The sequence below is a fragment of the Sarcophilus harrisii genome, chromosome 2 (assembly GCF_902635505.1).
Source record: "Sarcophilus harrisii chromosome 2, mSarHar1.11, whole genome shotgun sequence".
NCBI classification, from domain to species: domain Eukaryota; kingdom Metazoa; phylum Chordata; class Mammalia; order Dasyuromorphia; family Dasyuridae; genus Sarcophilus; species Sarcophilus harrisii.
Genome location: NC_045427.1, coordinates 282754564 through 282770763, shown reverse-complemented (window position 1 = coordinate 282770763; position 16200 = coordinate 282754564). Strand labels below are relative to the sequence as shown.

The window sequence follows — 16200 nt, the reverse complement described above, 5'->3', positions numbered from 1 at the left end:
GTTCATTAAATATAAATATATTATAATCATATATTATAAATATAAATTAAGTACAAATATAAGACAATATAGTTTTGAAAATGCCTAACAAACAGGCCTTAAATTTGGTAGTCTAGAGCACCACTGGTCTTTTTTTACATAATACTTAAAGGTTTATAAATTACTTTTCTGAAATATATAGTATAGGTATTATTGCCACTATTTTAAAATGAAAAGGCTGGGGCTCAGAGAAGTGAAATAACTTGACTAAAATCACAGCTAATAAGCATTAGAGCCAAGACTTGAATCCAAGTAATCCTGACTGCCAGTGTTCTTCCCACTATACTACAATGACCTCCTAGATAAGTATCAGTTATCACTTACTATACAACCAATCTGTAAGCAGGGCTAAAACCCCACTAGAACATTTGGGGCTACTGTCCCATTTGGGCACAATAAGGTCCCAGGTGAAGACCCTCACCACTCTCAGTAACTTACATCTTGGGGTGCCCTATCATTACTCCTGGATGCCTGCAAGTGCCTGCATATGGGCCTACTAGTGGCCTAAATGAACACTTAAACCATTTTTCTTACCTGTGTACTGCAATCCCCTGTACTCACTTATGGCCCCTGGAGGTTTTAAATTGGGCCAATAGTGAAAAAGCATCTGCACAGCTGGTGGTTTCACTTGAGAAGGTCCATATGCTATAACATACAGCAAATCCTAAGGAGAAAAAGAAAAATTCACTCAGCATCACAGAATGTTGTAGTCATTCAACATTACTAAAGAAATATTATTAGATTTTATAATAAGTTATATAATTTAAAACATGTAGAAATCATTTTACTGGAGTTCCATAGTAAAACATCTCCTAAAAATGTATTGTGGACCTATCTTATAGTGAAACTACCTTACAAAGAAGTCCTTCAGACATAAATTTTTAAAAAATCTTAATGTAAGGTCTGAGTTGGTCTCAGACCAAATTCTATTCCAGAAAGATTAATATTCTAGAAAGATTACAGCTACACACACACACATATACACACATTTATTTACTTATTTAGATATATAACGTCTTTAAAGAGTACATCTGTTATGAAAAAAAGGAACCAAGCAACTTTTTTATTTAAATTAAATAATTTGTCATCTGAAAATATAAGAGAAACAAGAATAAACTAATTCCCAGAATGAAGACATGTTCATCAACTTATTCTGTCAATACACTGTCCTTAGAGCATTATTTCCGTCCCAACTAAGAAATAGATTCTCTACTGAGGGAAGAATTATGGGGACTGTCACATCAGGAGAGTAGGATTTTGATGTATTTGATCTACACAATAACTTATGTTTGTCAACCGTAATTTACAATGTTGTTCAAGTTCAATTTGCATCTGCCAGCTACATTTGGTCCAAAACTTACTTTCCAGACTTCTTGCTTATATTTCATGAGGCATTCCAATAATTGGCAATGATACACTAGAAGAAGGAAAATGCAATTTTAACATAGAATTAACTTGTAAACACATGAATAATAGACTATACAACTAAAATTAATCAATGAATTAGTCATACCCATAGTTAGAAAAAATCTGAGAAAATTGCAACATAAAACATCAAATCTGGAAAGCAATCTAACAATTATATAATTCAGTCTTCTTGTTTTATAAAGTAGGGCCGAATACAAACAGAAGTCAAATGACTGGGTCAAGACCACAAAGTAAATTACTGGCAAAGCTCAGTTTCAAAACCAGGTCTCTAAACTGTCAGGTCAAGAATTAATTCACTACTCTATAACTGACATTAGAAAAAAAATATTCATTTTTATTTTGTCAAAGTTTCAAAGAATAGAAATGGCCTTAGAGTTTCTAACGCTGTATTCTATTATCTAACAGAAATATTTATTTTATCATGTTAATAAAGTAGAATTTAAGGGACTTCCAAGAATCAGAATGTCAAGAAATACCTGGAGGGGGAAAAAAAAAGAAGAGTCTTAAGAGAACAAGCTAAATAAAACTGAACCCTTCACTCACTATTCTAGCTCAAAGTGGACTACCTTTTTTCAAATCCCAACCCCCAATTACTCTTATTTCAATTCACTTGGGACCCATTTCATACCACATTACTACATGTTTTGTCTCCTGGACTAACTTATAAAGTTACCTGAAGTCTTTTTTTGTACACACAGTCCCTAAAAACCTGCACATTGTTCAATTATGACAAGCAGATTGGATAACAGTAAGAGAAGAATTTCATCCCATAAAGCTACAAGACCAGACGATTAATTGCAACAATCAGGCTGCCATTTGCTACTCTTATAATAAATTCAAATGACCAAAGAATGGAGAGATAAATATCCTATTATTACCTAGTGACAGAAAGTCCCCAGGAAGAAATGTTTTATTTTTTGAGAATTGCTCAACAAGAAGCCTAATATGATAGAAAACAATAGACTTGGATTGAGAAAACCTGAGTTTTTGTCCTTATTCTGACACTTAATAAGTGTGTAATCATGAGCAAGGCACTATCGTCCCTGAGTCTCAGTTTCTTTATTATAAAATGAAGGGATTACTTTTCTAGACTAAGACAAAATACATGAAAAATGCACACACATGAGTGAGTATTTGTTAATATAGAAAAAATCAAATATATTTATTTATATGCTACACAGAAAACCAAGAGGTAGAGAGTATTCACTAAAACTAAAACATTAAAATTGGTCCTTGCTCAACCAGACCCCAAACCAGGTTTCTTTATAGACTAATAAGAAATGTAATTAACCTGAACTTTATCTTGTTCATCCTCTGCAATGCATAGAGTGAAATGTAGCAAATCATTCCTTAGTCAAATTCTTACACCATTCATTGGAGGACCTTATTTTTTATATCAGAAGGTACTTCAAAAAAATAATCACAAAAGCTGGGTATGCTACATAGTTTTTCTTTGTCTCATAATTAAGTTTTAATAAAACCTGATTTTACACATATAGAATATGACTCAGAACAATTTACCCTTTAAGGTCATTTTCCAGTATTCACCTATGTAAAAAGCACACTAGACACAAGTCTATTAACCACTGGGTGAATAAATTCCTTTCTAATGTGAATATATGTTTATTTCTACTCACATATTTTCAGTGAAAGCTTGTCTTTAATCATTCTGAAAGCATCATGAGCTAGCAAGTTTTTCTCGCCTCCACAAGGAGACTGGAGAAAATTCTATTTTGATTCTAACGCCTGTTTTCCAATAGATTTCCTAACATCTCTCTAGTTTACCAAAAGAAGTCGTTCATAGAATGAGAATTCATAACCTGTTCAGAGTCATGAGAATATTTGATGATTGTTTTGGGGATGGATTTAGGGATCTAGGCTTTGGAGAGAAGTGGAAGTAGCTTATACTCTACCTACCTGGATTTGATGTGTACTGCATTGCTATCATTAACATGGAAGATGCTGAGAGATTAACATGGGCAGGAACACCTTCTCTCCTGGATGAGCCCACTGGAAGTAAATATTTTTGGATTAGACACAATACAATGTTCTTATTTTTTTATCATTTTATCATTTTATTTATCATTTTAAATAAGGCATGTAACTGACTTTTAAGCTCCATGAGGTCAAAAATTGTATGTGATATAAATTTTGTATTTCTTTAGTGCTCTGTATAATAAAGAAGGAAGGAAGGAAGGAAGGAAGGAAGGAAGGAAGGAAGGAAGGAAGGAAGGAAGGAAGGAAGGAAGGAAGGAAGGAAGGAAGGAAGGAAGGAAGGAAGGAAGGAAGGAAGGAAGGAAGGGAGGGAGGGAGGAAGGGAGGGAGGAAGGGAGGGAGGAAGAAGGAAGGAAGGAAGGAAGGGAGGGAGGGAGGGAGGGAGAGAGGAAGGATTGTTCATTTTGACAATCAACATGCAATGTATGTACTCTATCAGCTCTCCATAAATGTTTATGGTGTGGATGATGACACAAATAAAAATGTAAAGATCATTTAGATACCATGCAATGAATATTAGATTTGTTCAACTAATTACAGAGGGCATATTTGAAGAAGTATATTTTGAGCCAAATCCTAAAAGATGTAAAAGGGGGAGTGGGCAACAAGTTGTTTGTGTGAATCCCAGCATCTGAAGGCCTTGTCTCTTCAATAAGCAGAGGGGAACATGGATGACAAACGGGCAGCTTCATTGTAAAAGGACACTCCATCATAACATAAGAAGAATGGACCAAAGGTCATCCAGTTTTGCTCCCACACATTTTTACTCTGACTTTCCTGACTCCGATTGCTTCCTCCAGCTCTGTGTTCTCACCTAAGTCCCACTTTTAATTCCCTTGAGCCAACCCAACCCAAACCTTCCATCTCCTGCTTTTACTACTGTTCTTGATATTGTCACTGCACTCTCAACAATACTCTGAACAGACCCTTGGATCAGACCCCAACCAGTGAGTGGAACCTCTCCATTTCTAGTTACTAAGATCAGAGATTTACAAAGGCAAGGGACCTTAGGTGTCAGTTTTAATCCAGCCACCCCCAACCAATAAGTAGAACACCTTTGAACTTTCAACACCTCGATGTTTATACTTTACACACTCAACAATGGTTAACTTGATTGTATATTGTTCCAAGCATAGGGAACCATTTAAGTAGAATGACCCACAATAGGTAGAACTTAGATCTCCCTAACACAGAGGATATACATATTACAACAGGGGGCCTGAATTATATTAAATAGCATGGAAAAAAGCTAGAAGAATAACTTGAATTTGTATGTTTAGGTCTATATTTGGTAACTGAAGATCTCTGGGAGAATTTGGAGAGGTACAAGACTATATTGTTGCTATCCTCCTACTGTCAGTTAATATCTTTTTTTTCTTTTCCGAGGCAATTGGGATTAAGGGACTTGCCCAGGGTCACACTGCTAGGAAGTGTTATGAGTCTGAGGCCAGATTTGAACTCAGATACCCCTGAATCCAGGGCCCCTACTCTATCCACCACTTATCTAGCTGTCCGCTTTACCCTTCTTCTAGGAAAAAAAATTGCTAAATAGCTTGTGCTGATAAAGCACTTTCCAGTTTATAAAATACTTTCCAAACAATGAACCTGTGAAATGAATAGAGCAGATATTATTATCCTCATTTAAAATGAGAAAAGTGATGTTCAGAGAAATTAAATGATTAGCCCAAGACGTCATTAATATCAAAGGCAGTACTTGAATTCATGTCTTCTTATTTATTGGTCTAGTGATTTTTCCACTATTTTCTGTCATACTGCTATTTGGGAGTTTTGTTCTATACAAGCTCAAAGTAAGAATAACATATACGGAAGTGAGGTACCAAAGGACACTGTTCTTTCTATCATTATTGATCAAGTTTTCTCTGTAAAGCTTCTTAAACTTTTTCCACTTGTGACCTCATTTCACCCAAGAAATTTTTAAGTGACCTCGGATACATAAAAAAGGTATACAAATCAAACATTTGCTGAAGATAAATCATAATTTCACAACCACCACATTCAGTTATAAGGCCCCATAGTTTAAGAAGCTTTGCTCTTAAGTATGATCAAATCATGAAATTAGGATGCTTTCCATTGCAAAAGCCTTGAGAAATTGTTACTGATAATATATAGAAAGAAAGTAACTGAAGGATCTTCTAACAGACTGAATACAAACAATTCACCTCTAATTTAGTAAATATACACAAGCATATATCATTTACTCAATTTAATTTTTGAAAAGGTATAATGTAAACAGATGTGAAGTCTATACCCATGAGACTGAATGTAGCCAAGAATACAAACAGCAAGGGAAAAAATTCAAAACATATTTCCTTTCTGCTCTATCTGTCTGTCTCCCTCTCTTCTCTCCCCCCACCCCCCGTGTGTGTGTGTGTGTGTGTGTGTGTGTGTGTGTGTCTCCTCCTCTATCTGTCTCTCTCTTTCTACCTCTATCTTTGTATCTCCTCTCGCTGTCTCTTTTCTTCTTTCACTCCTTTGCTCCCTCTCTCCATGCTCCCCCACTACCCCACACATAAAACATGTGCCCAGAAAACTGAAAAGTTTGCAGTCCCATTCTCTTCCATTGCATCACCTAAATAGGAGAGAAACATTTCAGAAAACTGTGTAGGGCTCCATTACACCTTTATAATAATCTTATGCTTTCGGCCAAAAGCATTCTCTCCTCACATTTACTTTTTAGAATCCTTAGTTTTCTTCAAAATTCAGCTCAAAACTCAACCACCTACATCAAATGATTCTTGATCATTTTAGCTGTCAGTTTCCCCACAAAATTTCCTATCCAATATATACATATAAGTATATGTACATATTGTTTCCAAATATGTGCTCCTTGAGGGGCAGAGATCATTCTGTTTTACTTTATATCCCCAGAACTTAAGAAAATAGGAGGCACTTAATAAATGTTTCTTGATTGATAGGATAATTGGTGCTCTTTCTAAGTTCAACATCACTATGTGATTTTTAAAGTATCATATTATCACAGAATTATAGATTTGAAGCTATAAGTGACCTTAGAGACAATGAAGCTAACTTCCCCCTTGTAAGAACCTCAAGTATTTCCACCTTCTAAGAAATACAATAATAATTTACACTTTAGATAATTCATAAGTCTCTTGTCCATAACAGCTCTGTGAGATGAAAGGAACAGATATTAATATGCCTGTTTCACAGATGAGAAAGACTGCCCATAATCAAATAATTAATCACAAAAATTTCAAGCCCCAATTCTCCTGACTCCACATCTAACATACCTTGCACTACCATATTAGATTGGATGAAAAGAGTTAGTGTAGTGATGACCTGAAACTCCTTGATCCTGAATGCCCTAACCATTCATATTCCAAGGAAGATTTATATTGCCATTACAATAACAGTTAATATTTAAGACACAACTGAACCTGTTTTCTGAGGTTGAGTGACCTCCTATGGGAATCCAGAGTTGCAAAAGAAAATTAATGAGACTACATAGACCCCCAAAATTCAAATAAGGTCAAAATCTTAGAAAATAAATCTAGAAGATATGAACCTTTGCAAAATAGGTGAATATACTTGATATTCCATGAATATCCTTGAAAGAAGGAAGGTAGATTCCACCAATAAATTTTAACTAGGATACAATTGGTAAGCTTCTCTGCTAAAGCACATCCCCAAGCATACATATTTCAAAGGTATGTACAAATCCTAGAGTCAACTCTTGGAGAAAGAAAGCTTCCCCTGGTAGAATACAAATGATTTTCAATCGTTGGCCAATTTTATAACACACACACACACACACACACACACACACACACACAATAAGTATATATGCGTGTATGTACTCATGCAAATATATCCATATATGTATGTGTGTTTATATGTATTTAAAGTGAAAAGAACAGGAATTACATGTCACATATGAAGGAGAAATTGAAAAGAAAGGTTGACATAAAAGTCAAATCTGATTTTAAAAATGAATCAGATGTTGCCTTCCAGAAACCCAAAAGGAATTATTAACTAATAAAATTATAGCAGCTGGTATCTGAAACAGGATGGCATTGAGGACTTACCATTGAGGACTTGTCCTCTTTAACTTTCAAGGACTGCCAATAACTTATTAGAGCCACTTTAAAGAGCAGACCTTCATTCTTAGGGCCCATAAGGATGCATTCTTACACTCTGAGAAATTAGCTCTCCCTATATCAGCTTTGGGAACATCAAAAAAAAAAATGAAGCACAAATCTATCTAGCTTAAGCCCTTTCTCTGTTGAGATTTCTGAATATAGAGATTGCTCTAAATTATAGAATCATAGAGAGAATGTTAAGTCAGAAGGGGGCTTAGAAAGCAAATTCAAACCTCTCATTTTTAAAATGGGGTAAAGTCTAGAAAAATAGAGTGCTATGCCCAAAATTACTCAGAGTTCAAGATCAGACATAATCAAGACTCACATTTCTGTAAAGCTCGGAAGTTTGCAAAGCAGTTAGCCTCAAATAATTCCATCAAGGAAACTACATCTTATAATCACCATTCAGGGAGAAATAGAGACCTGTGATTTTATCCTAATATAGAAACACGCTGCCTCCCCAGTTCAGATTGGCATGAATCTCTGCCAGTCTAGCCAACTGGCCTTTCACTTGCAATCTTAAGAGAATTTACTTGGGCATTCAGCAAATAAAGTACTTCTCTGTGGTAACCCAGCTATTAGCTATCAAGTGTAAGACTTGAATCACAGTGTCCCTGTGTCATGTTGCTTCTCATCTCCATTATACAAATGAGGACTGAGGCTTTCAGAAGGCAAACATCTTGGTTACCTTCACAACTAGTAATTCCAGCTGGTAGATCCAGGTTGTACGTTTCAGCTGGGAAAGGAACCAGGCTCTTTCTAGTACATCGTGCTATCTCTCAGCAAAGTCCTTTGTCCTTTGCCTACCCTACAGCCTTCTTATATAACTAAAGTGCTATACAAATGGGAGCTTAATTAATTCTAATCCAAGACTCTTGCCACTGTCCCATATTGCCTCTTGCTGCCTTTGATCTCAAAAGATTCATAAGAAAATAAAACTCTTACCTCTTGTTTCTGTAAAAAAAATTTCTTTGGAAGACACATTCTCCTTCATTACTTTACCCTCTGCTCTTTTAACCCTAATCCCAATCTCCAATTCTAGTAGAATTTCTGTTATAGGATTCCTTTTTCCCCTTCTGTTTGGGTCTTTGTATAACTGCCTAGGCTATGAAACAGCAAATCTGACAGATGTATGAGGAATCAGTTCCTCACAATTCTGGCTCTATTGGTGTCTCAGCAGAACATTTTCAAAGATCTTAAAAACCAATGGCATGAATGCCAATTGTTAAACCACTTCAGTGAAATCTAAAGAAGGATCTTTGATTAACACAGAGATGTACTATTGGCATGGGGAACTGCATCTTACAAGAATAGGGAAACATATGCAGACAAGTTTTTTTTTTTACAGACAAGTTAATAAAATCAAGATATCATAATCAAGATATCTTTATGACTGCATTTGAGATTTTTTTGGCAAAGATGCTGGAGTAGTTAGTTGTTTCCTTCTCCAGTTTTTTACAGATGAGGAAACTGAGGCATGAAGGGTTAAGTGACCTGCTCAGAATAACACAGCTGGAACTCTGGAAAAGTTTCAAGTCCAGCTCTCTATCCACTGTACCACACAGCCATCTTTACTCGTTTTTGGAGTAGTATAATACTGATCCAAGTCCTTAATTTTATAACTGAAGAAACAGAGTTCCAAGGAATAATAATTTCCTTCAGATCTGACAGATTAAGTGTCACAGACAAAATTTAAATTCAGTTATTCCCGTTCTAAAACCACCCTCTCTTCATTAAATCAGGATGATGACCTAGTATAATCTCCTTTGTTCACAACTAACGATATAGAATTCCAGAGGAGCTGAAAATGACCAGCAAAAGTCACACAGCAAACAGCAGAATTTTGTCTCAAACTAAGACAAGAATCCAGGTCTCTAGACCTGCTTTTCTTTATCTATAGCATGCCATTGTAAAGTTATTTCCCATTCTGTAAGAATCAAAATCAATTAAAATTTATGTATTTTCTCTTTTTTCTTAACAGCAGAGATGTTTTAGCTCATGCATTTAAAAAGTTCTAGAGGTTAGCCTACAAAATGCTTAATAAGAAAAGCCTGGGAAGATTTACATAAGCCAGTGCTGATTAAAGTGAGCAGGACCTGGAGAACATTCTGCATAGTTAATAGCAATTTTATGTGATGATCAACTATAACAGACTTAGCTCTTCTCAGCAATACAGTGATGCAAGATAGTTCCAATAGACTTGGAATGGAAAATGTCATCCATATTCAGAGAAAGAATTATGGAGACTGAATGAGAACCAAAGCACAGTACTTTTTTTGTTATTTTTTTTTCTTTCTTGTTCCCTTTTGTTCTGATTTTTCATTTACAACATGACTAATACGAAAATATGTTTAAAATAATTGTACATGTATAACCTATAACAGATTTCTCACTATCTTGGGAAGGGAGAAGAAAAGAAAGCGGTGAAAAAATTTGGAATTCAAAATCTTACAAAATTAATGTTGAAAATTATCTTTACATAATTGGAAAAAGTATATAATATTAAGTGAAAAAAACTAAAATGCTTGATGAGCACAACAGATTAGAGAACAAAACAATTAGGTAGGAAATTGATGTTTTTAAAAATATTTTGCCTTTATCAGGCTCTTTCATGGAAAACCTATTTAGATCAGAGCTAATTGGATAATTTCTCTAATTTTCTTTCTCATTTTACTGATGTAAACAAAGCCTAAATTTGCTTCTTTTAAACTTCCATTCATTGAAATTAGAATTGTCCTCTAAGGAAAAACAGAATAAACTTTAATGCTTCCAGAAAACACCTGCTCAAATTCTTGAAGATGGCAATCACAGACTCCCTGAGTCTTCTCTTCGCCACACTAAATATTCTCAGTGCTTTCAACTCATGTTATATGGCAGGACATGAAGAATTTCTTGATTAGCATCTTAATGAAATAGTTTCAATAAATAAAGAAGTAAATTTACAAACAAAAATGACAGGTCATTATCGAGCCTTCATGAAATAAACTCTTCCCCGTGGGAGTCACTTAGGCATTCATTGTAAGTCCTTCTAATTTTATTACACTGACATTTAATGCTATCTTAGTATTATGTATACAACACAGAATGAAATGATAAGTTATAAATTTGAATAGTATAAGTAATCTGCAAATTTTTTAATTCTTTGGATAATTTAGGCAAAAGCAGACTGTTTTAACCTAACTTACAAGAAAATGAATACTTCATATCCTGAAAAACAACCTTTTGTTAACCAAATGTAAATTCAAAAACTAAAGAGATTTTGGTTGGGAAAAAAAATTTTTTAGATGGCCTCTTAGATCCCTTCTTTCCTAGGGTCTGTAAATTTGTAAATAGATAGATATAAATATAGATATAAATTGATATGTGTATACACATAAATATATGTATATACATATATGGAAAACAATCTGAGCAAATTAAAATAATAAGTAGAATAAATATCTAGTTACCAAATGTTATTATGAATTTGTATAAAACAATTTATAATTAGTTACCAATTAATAAGCAGGCAGCAGGTTCTAATAAGATAGGTAATAAAATGATGACAATTGTTTTCCTAAAGGATTGAATTTGGATGGTCAACAAATGTGTTTCCTATGAGAAGAAAGTTATCTCATGAAGCTAAATTATAATCAATTTCCAGGCTTTTAAAAATATAGAGAGAGGTTGCAATTTTTAGAACCAGGGACCTAATATAATTTTCTTTTTCTTTCCATACTCTGAAAGGGCCAGCAAGATTAATCCCTTAGCAATGAAAATACAATTCAATTTAACCCCATAATTATTACTATGCTTTGTATCTGTATAAACCCTTCAATTTTTCCAAAAGATTTTTATATCTAATCATTTTTTTATCATCATGATATCTCTATGTCATTGGCAATATATTCCCCATTTTACAGATAAACAAACAGACTCAAACTATATAATTTACTCTAAAACCAAAGGTTACATACCAAATTAGAACTAGACCTAAAATTCAGATCACTTATCTTTAATCTAGTGCTCTAGACAATAGCATACTTCCTTAAGTGCAAAAGATAAGAGTTATTGTATCTCAGAAGATGCACATGCTTCCATTTTTATAACAGAAAGTTTTCATCATCTGTAAAAAGGGAATTTCTGAGTAATCTGTGGTTTATAATGTTTTATTTTTCCCTACTACATATGGACAAAGCATGAATGAATAAAAATTCATTTTTTCATTTGATGTTTACAATAATATTCATGTCAAATTATGTCTTTAAATTATAACTCCTTTGTGAAGTAATTCTATTATATTTCTGAAAACCTGTAACCAATTACATTAAATACAATTTTTATAAATAGTATATGTTAATATATCTTATGTCCCTGTAAAATATAGTAATATCAAACTGAGATTGAACTTAAACTTACATATAGCCATGGGTAGAAAAGATGTGCTAAGATATTCAATAATATCCTTGTGTAGAAACGGAGGAAAGGTAGCTAATGTTGATATCATTGTGTAGGGCAAAGTACTCAGAATGTCATCATTAAGAAAGGGTAGCAAACATGTCGTTGTATAAAATATTGACTGTCCAAGATCTGCAAAACAAAAAAAAAAAAGAAAAAAATTAATAACTTAGTTTGTCACCAATGAAATATACTAGCTTTGGGGCTTGCAATTTTATGAACTGATTAAAGAAATAAGCCACTAGTTCTCCCAAGTCATTAGAAACTCAATTGCAAATTACCTAGTCTATTGCTATATGAGTAATAGACATCCAATAAATGTTTGTTGAATTAATATATGTATATATAATGTTATTCAATGACACTGAAATTCTAATCATTATTTAAGGGTCTGCTCAACATATCTTTCTTTTTCCCATGAAGCCTTTTCTAATTCCCTAAGGCAGAAATGATTTTTCTCTCTTTGGAATTCACAGAGCATTTTATTTACATTTTTTTTCTGTACTTGTCACATTCTTTTTGTTTAATACTTATATCTGCATCCTATTAGACTACAAGCTCCTTAGTTTCAAAGACTATTTTTAATATACCTTCCTTAATGCCTACCTACAATGTTTGGAAATAATAAATACTTAATAAGTGTCTGTTAAATGAATGAATAATATAATATATAACTCCTTGAAAGTAGGAATTGTTTCATTCTTTGTGTCCCCATTACCTAGAACAGATCCTAACATGTAATAGATACTTAATAAATGCTTATTGATCAACTGATTATAATAACATTTAGTATCCATGCTGCTCCTTGCTTTAATCCTTTCAAATCACTTTCTCTGTAATGGTGAACCTTAAATTCCTGCATCATTCTTATGTCCAAAGAAGATTTTTTGGTAAGATAACAGATTCAGTGATGTTATGTGATTTGCCTACTAATATTTTTATTAAATTGACAACAAGAGAGAACTACAATACCTTTCCAGCTATGCTATATAAATGAGAAACTATATCTCAAGATTATTGCCTCCAAAACTGAGATGTAGGTGGCATAAAATCCAAGAAAGAAAAGTGTATTCACTAAAATAATATTCCTCTAAATAATTAATTATTTATTCTAGGAGTGGCAACACTGTCACAGATAATCCAAAACAGTGAATTGATATTTAAAAAGTCATTTCTAGTTTACTTTGGAATTCATTAATATGAAACCATTCTAATAGCACTGTACTTTAGAGGTAAGAAAGAGGAAAATAATATTTTAGTTGTCCTGTGATTTCATTCTATCAAATATCTATCATAGTACAACAAAATGTTAATGCAAACAAAGATCTTTGATATCATCTAATCTAACCCCTTCATTTTACATTTGAGGAAAATAGGGCCCAAAAGAAATGACTCGCCCATACTGGAGGGCCAGAACAATGAGGGCCAGAACAATTAAACAGGTCATGTTCTCTTTGGCCTTCTACTTATATATCTATATCTATCTATATCTATATATATAGTGTGTATGTGTATATAGTTATTTGTGTGTCCTATCCCCTTTAGGATTATTGAGCTTTACCTTTCTTTGTATCCTAATGTTTAGCATTCAGCTTGTATTAAATAGCATGTTGATTTGACTTGACTTGATCTGACTTCCAGGACTGTGCCCTTTCCCTACTCTACCCTGTTATTGAATTGAATTATTGTGAAGGTACATTCTCTGTCTTTAACCCCTTCTGCCTCTGAAAATTGACCTTAAGTTATCTGTCTTTTTTTAAGTTTTCTACTATAAAATGCAAGTGGATAACAACAAAGAATAAAATGAAACAACTTTAAAACAAAGATAGAAAACATACTATGAAAAATTCTCCATAAATTGAGCGAGCAGAATACAATTGATCTGGGTTGCAATTTATTACAATAAACTTAATTCTTGAGTCAGAGCATTGCAGAATTGTCAGTGTTAAAAGGTATCTCAACACATTATCTAGCCCAACTACTTCACTTTACAAATGGGGCAACTCAGATCCAAACACATGAACTGACTTTGCCTACTGCTCCAAAAAGTAAAACAAGGGGCTTCAAATGCCTCAAAGATTATAGTTTTGAATTTACTCAAGGAAATACTATCTTAAGGATGTTATAAGAGGAATTACTGTACATATAAGAACTGAACTGATAGCCTCCTAATTTAGACATTCTATGATCCGGGTTCTATAGCTATTATGTGGACAAACTCGGACTCATTCTGTTTTGGTATATTTTCACTATACAATAAATGCTACATTACTTAATTTCAAATTCTTTATTCTAATTCCACACATCATTCTAACTGACAATACATCTATTCAAATTATTCATGCCATGAAGGACAGGGGAGATTTATTTTAAACAAATTAAAGGCCTAGGATTAATAATTCATCAGGGGGAAACGCCAGGGTAAAACCTGCAAAAAGGCATTGTATCATAAATAATTCTAGTCCATGAAAAAAGAAGCATCATCCCAAGTAAAGAAGGTTTTTAATGACCAAATAACCCCAGTAGCATCATGTACCACAGTGAAACCAAGAACTGTTAGTTCAATATTGATAACAGTGACAAGCTATGTGTATATTCCATCACTGGCACTATCATAGTAATCTTTTGGAGTTTTCTGTTCAAGAAGGCTCTTGTTTAGCTGTAAGATTTATGTTGCTTTAAATCTTGATCAGTTAGTAACTAGGAAGAACCTTGGATCACTTTTATTTTAGACGTGAAAAAACTGAGAATAGAAACTTAAGATACTTGCCAATGCCAAACTGATAATAATGGAGTCAAGTCTAAAACCAAGTCCAATAGAACCAAATTTAGAATATGTCCCTTATACCCTTTTTGACTCTTTTATACTTTCAACAAATTTCAACAAAAAATTTCAACATTTTTTCAACAAAAAAAATGGATCAAAATAAATACTGGTCTTGATGTTTTGAAACAAAAATCTATTTTTCAATCAAGAGATCTAAGAAAACAACGCTCACCTTTGATTGTCTTAAGAAAATTTTTTAAAATGGATAATTTTAACAATTTCTGACAAATAACAACTTTGTTCAACTATGAACAAATTGAGCACTATGAATTTTGTGGATCATTTGTTTATCAATATCTCACCTGGATTATAGTCATACCATATGCCCCCCCAAAAAAGACCACCAAAATTCAACAATCAAATCATTTTTATAAATGCAATTCAATTTAAAAAATAACTCACTAAATACCTATAGCAAAACATAAAACAGATCATTAAAAGATTTAACAGGAATGCATAATAAGACATCTGAAAAATACTCTCATTCATCTATACAGTGAAAATTCTTTATTGTGCTTTCAAGAATAAATTTGTTAATGCTATAACACTTAGAGAACTTCTATTTATAAACTCTCTTTCTGCAAAAATGTCAGAGTAATTTATTGAATATATTATCCAGTAAATCCTCCCAAGATACCTATTAGGTTAGGATACTAGGTATTAATAATATCCCCTTTACAGGTAAGGAAAATGAAACTAAGAAAGGTTAAGGAGATTAAAAAAGATGGTTAAGGTCAAAAATCAAATTATCCAAGAAGAGGAGTCAAGAAAAAAAGCCTATATCTCTTGATGACTATTCTATAACACTGTTGATCAGATTTATGGCCAGAATACTTTAAAGTTAATATTCATAGTTGGAAACACAGAATGTTAGAGCTAGAAGAGTTCTTGAAATCATAAAATTATAAAGCAATTTACAAGATAATTGAGTCCAGAAATGTCAAACTCATGGCCCATGGTACAATACCACAAGTATGGCCAAACCAGATTAAAATGTGATTGGAAATTTTTTTAATAAATAGAAATATAATACAATTTAGATAATCTTAATTTGTTGGTTTCTAAGTCAATATGGATTTCAGAGATCTGTTTCTATTTGAGTATCATACCACTATCCTACTTTTATTCCCTTACTTTACAGAAGAGAGAGGGAGAGGGAAACAAAGAGGGAGAGGGAGAAAAAAGGGAAAATGGAAAAGGAGGAAGGGAGGAAGGGAGGAAGGGAGGAAGGGAGGAAGGAAGGAAGGAAGGAAGGAAGGAAGGAAGGAAGGAAGGAAGGAAGAAGAAGAAGAAGAAGAAGAAGAAGAAGAAGAAGAAGAAGAAGAAGAAGAAGAAGAAGAAGAAGAAGAAGAAGAA

General features: G+C 33.3%; 1 protein-coding gene across 10 annotated transcripts in view; it reads right to left on the bottom strand.

Moving 5' to 3' along the window:
• Window positions 1-16200, bottom strand: part of UNC79 (unc-79 homolog, NALCN channel complex subunit) — a 300682-nt gene that overhangs the window by 251233 nt on the left and 33249 nt on the right. For all 10 annotated transcript variants that reach the window (XM_031952318.1, XM_031952320.1, XM_031952321.1 and 7 more), the window contains exons 4-7: window positions 11979-12149; window positions 3385-3477; window positions 1401-1456; window positions 574-703 (exon numbers count right to left, since the gene is read on the bottom strand). In XM_031952318.1, the coding sequence (XP_031808178.1) occupies window positions 574-703; window positions 1401-1456; window positions 3385-3477; window positions 11979-12149 (450 nt within the window). The remainder of the gene's footprint in view (window positions 1-573; window positions 704-1400; window positions 1457-3384; window positions 3478-11978; window positions 12150-16200) is intronic.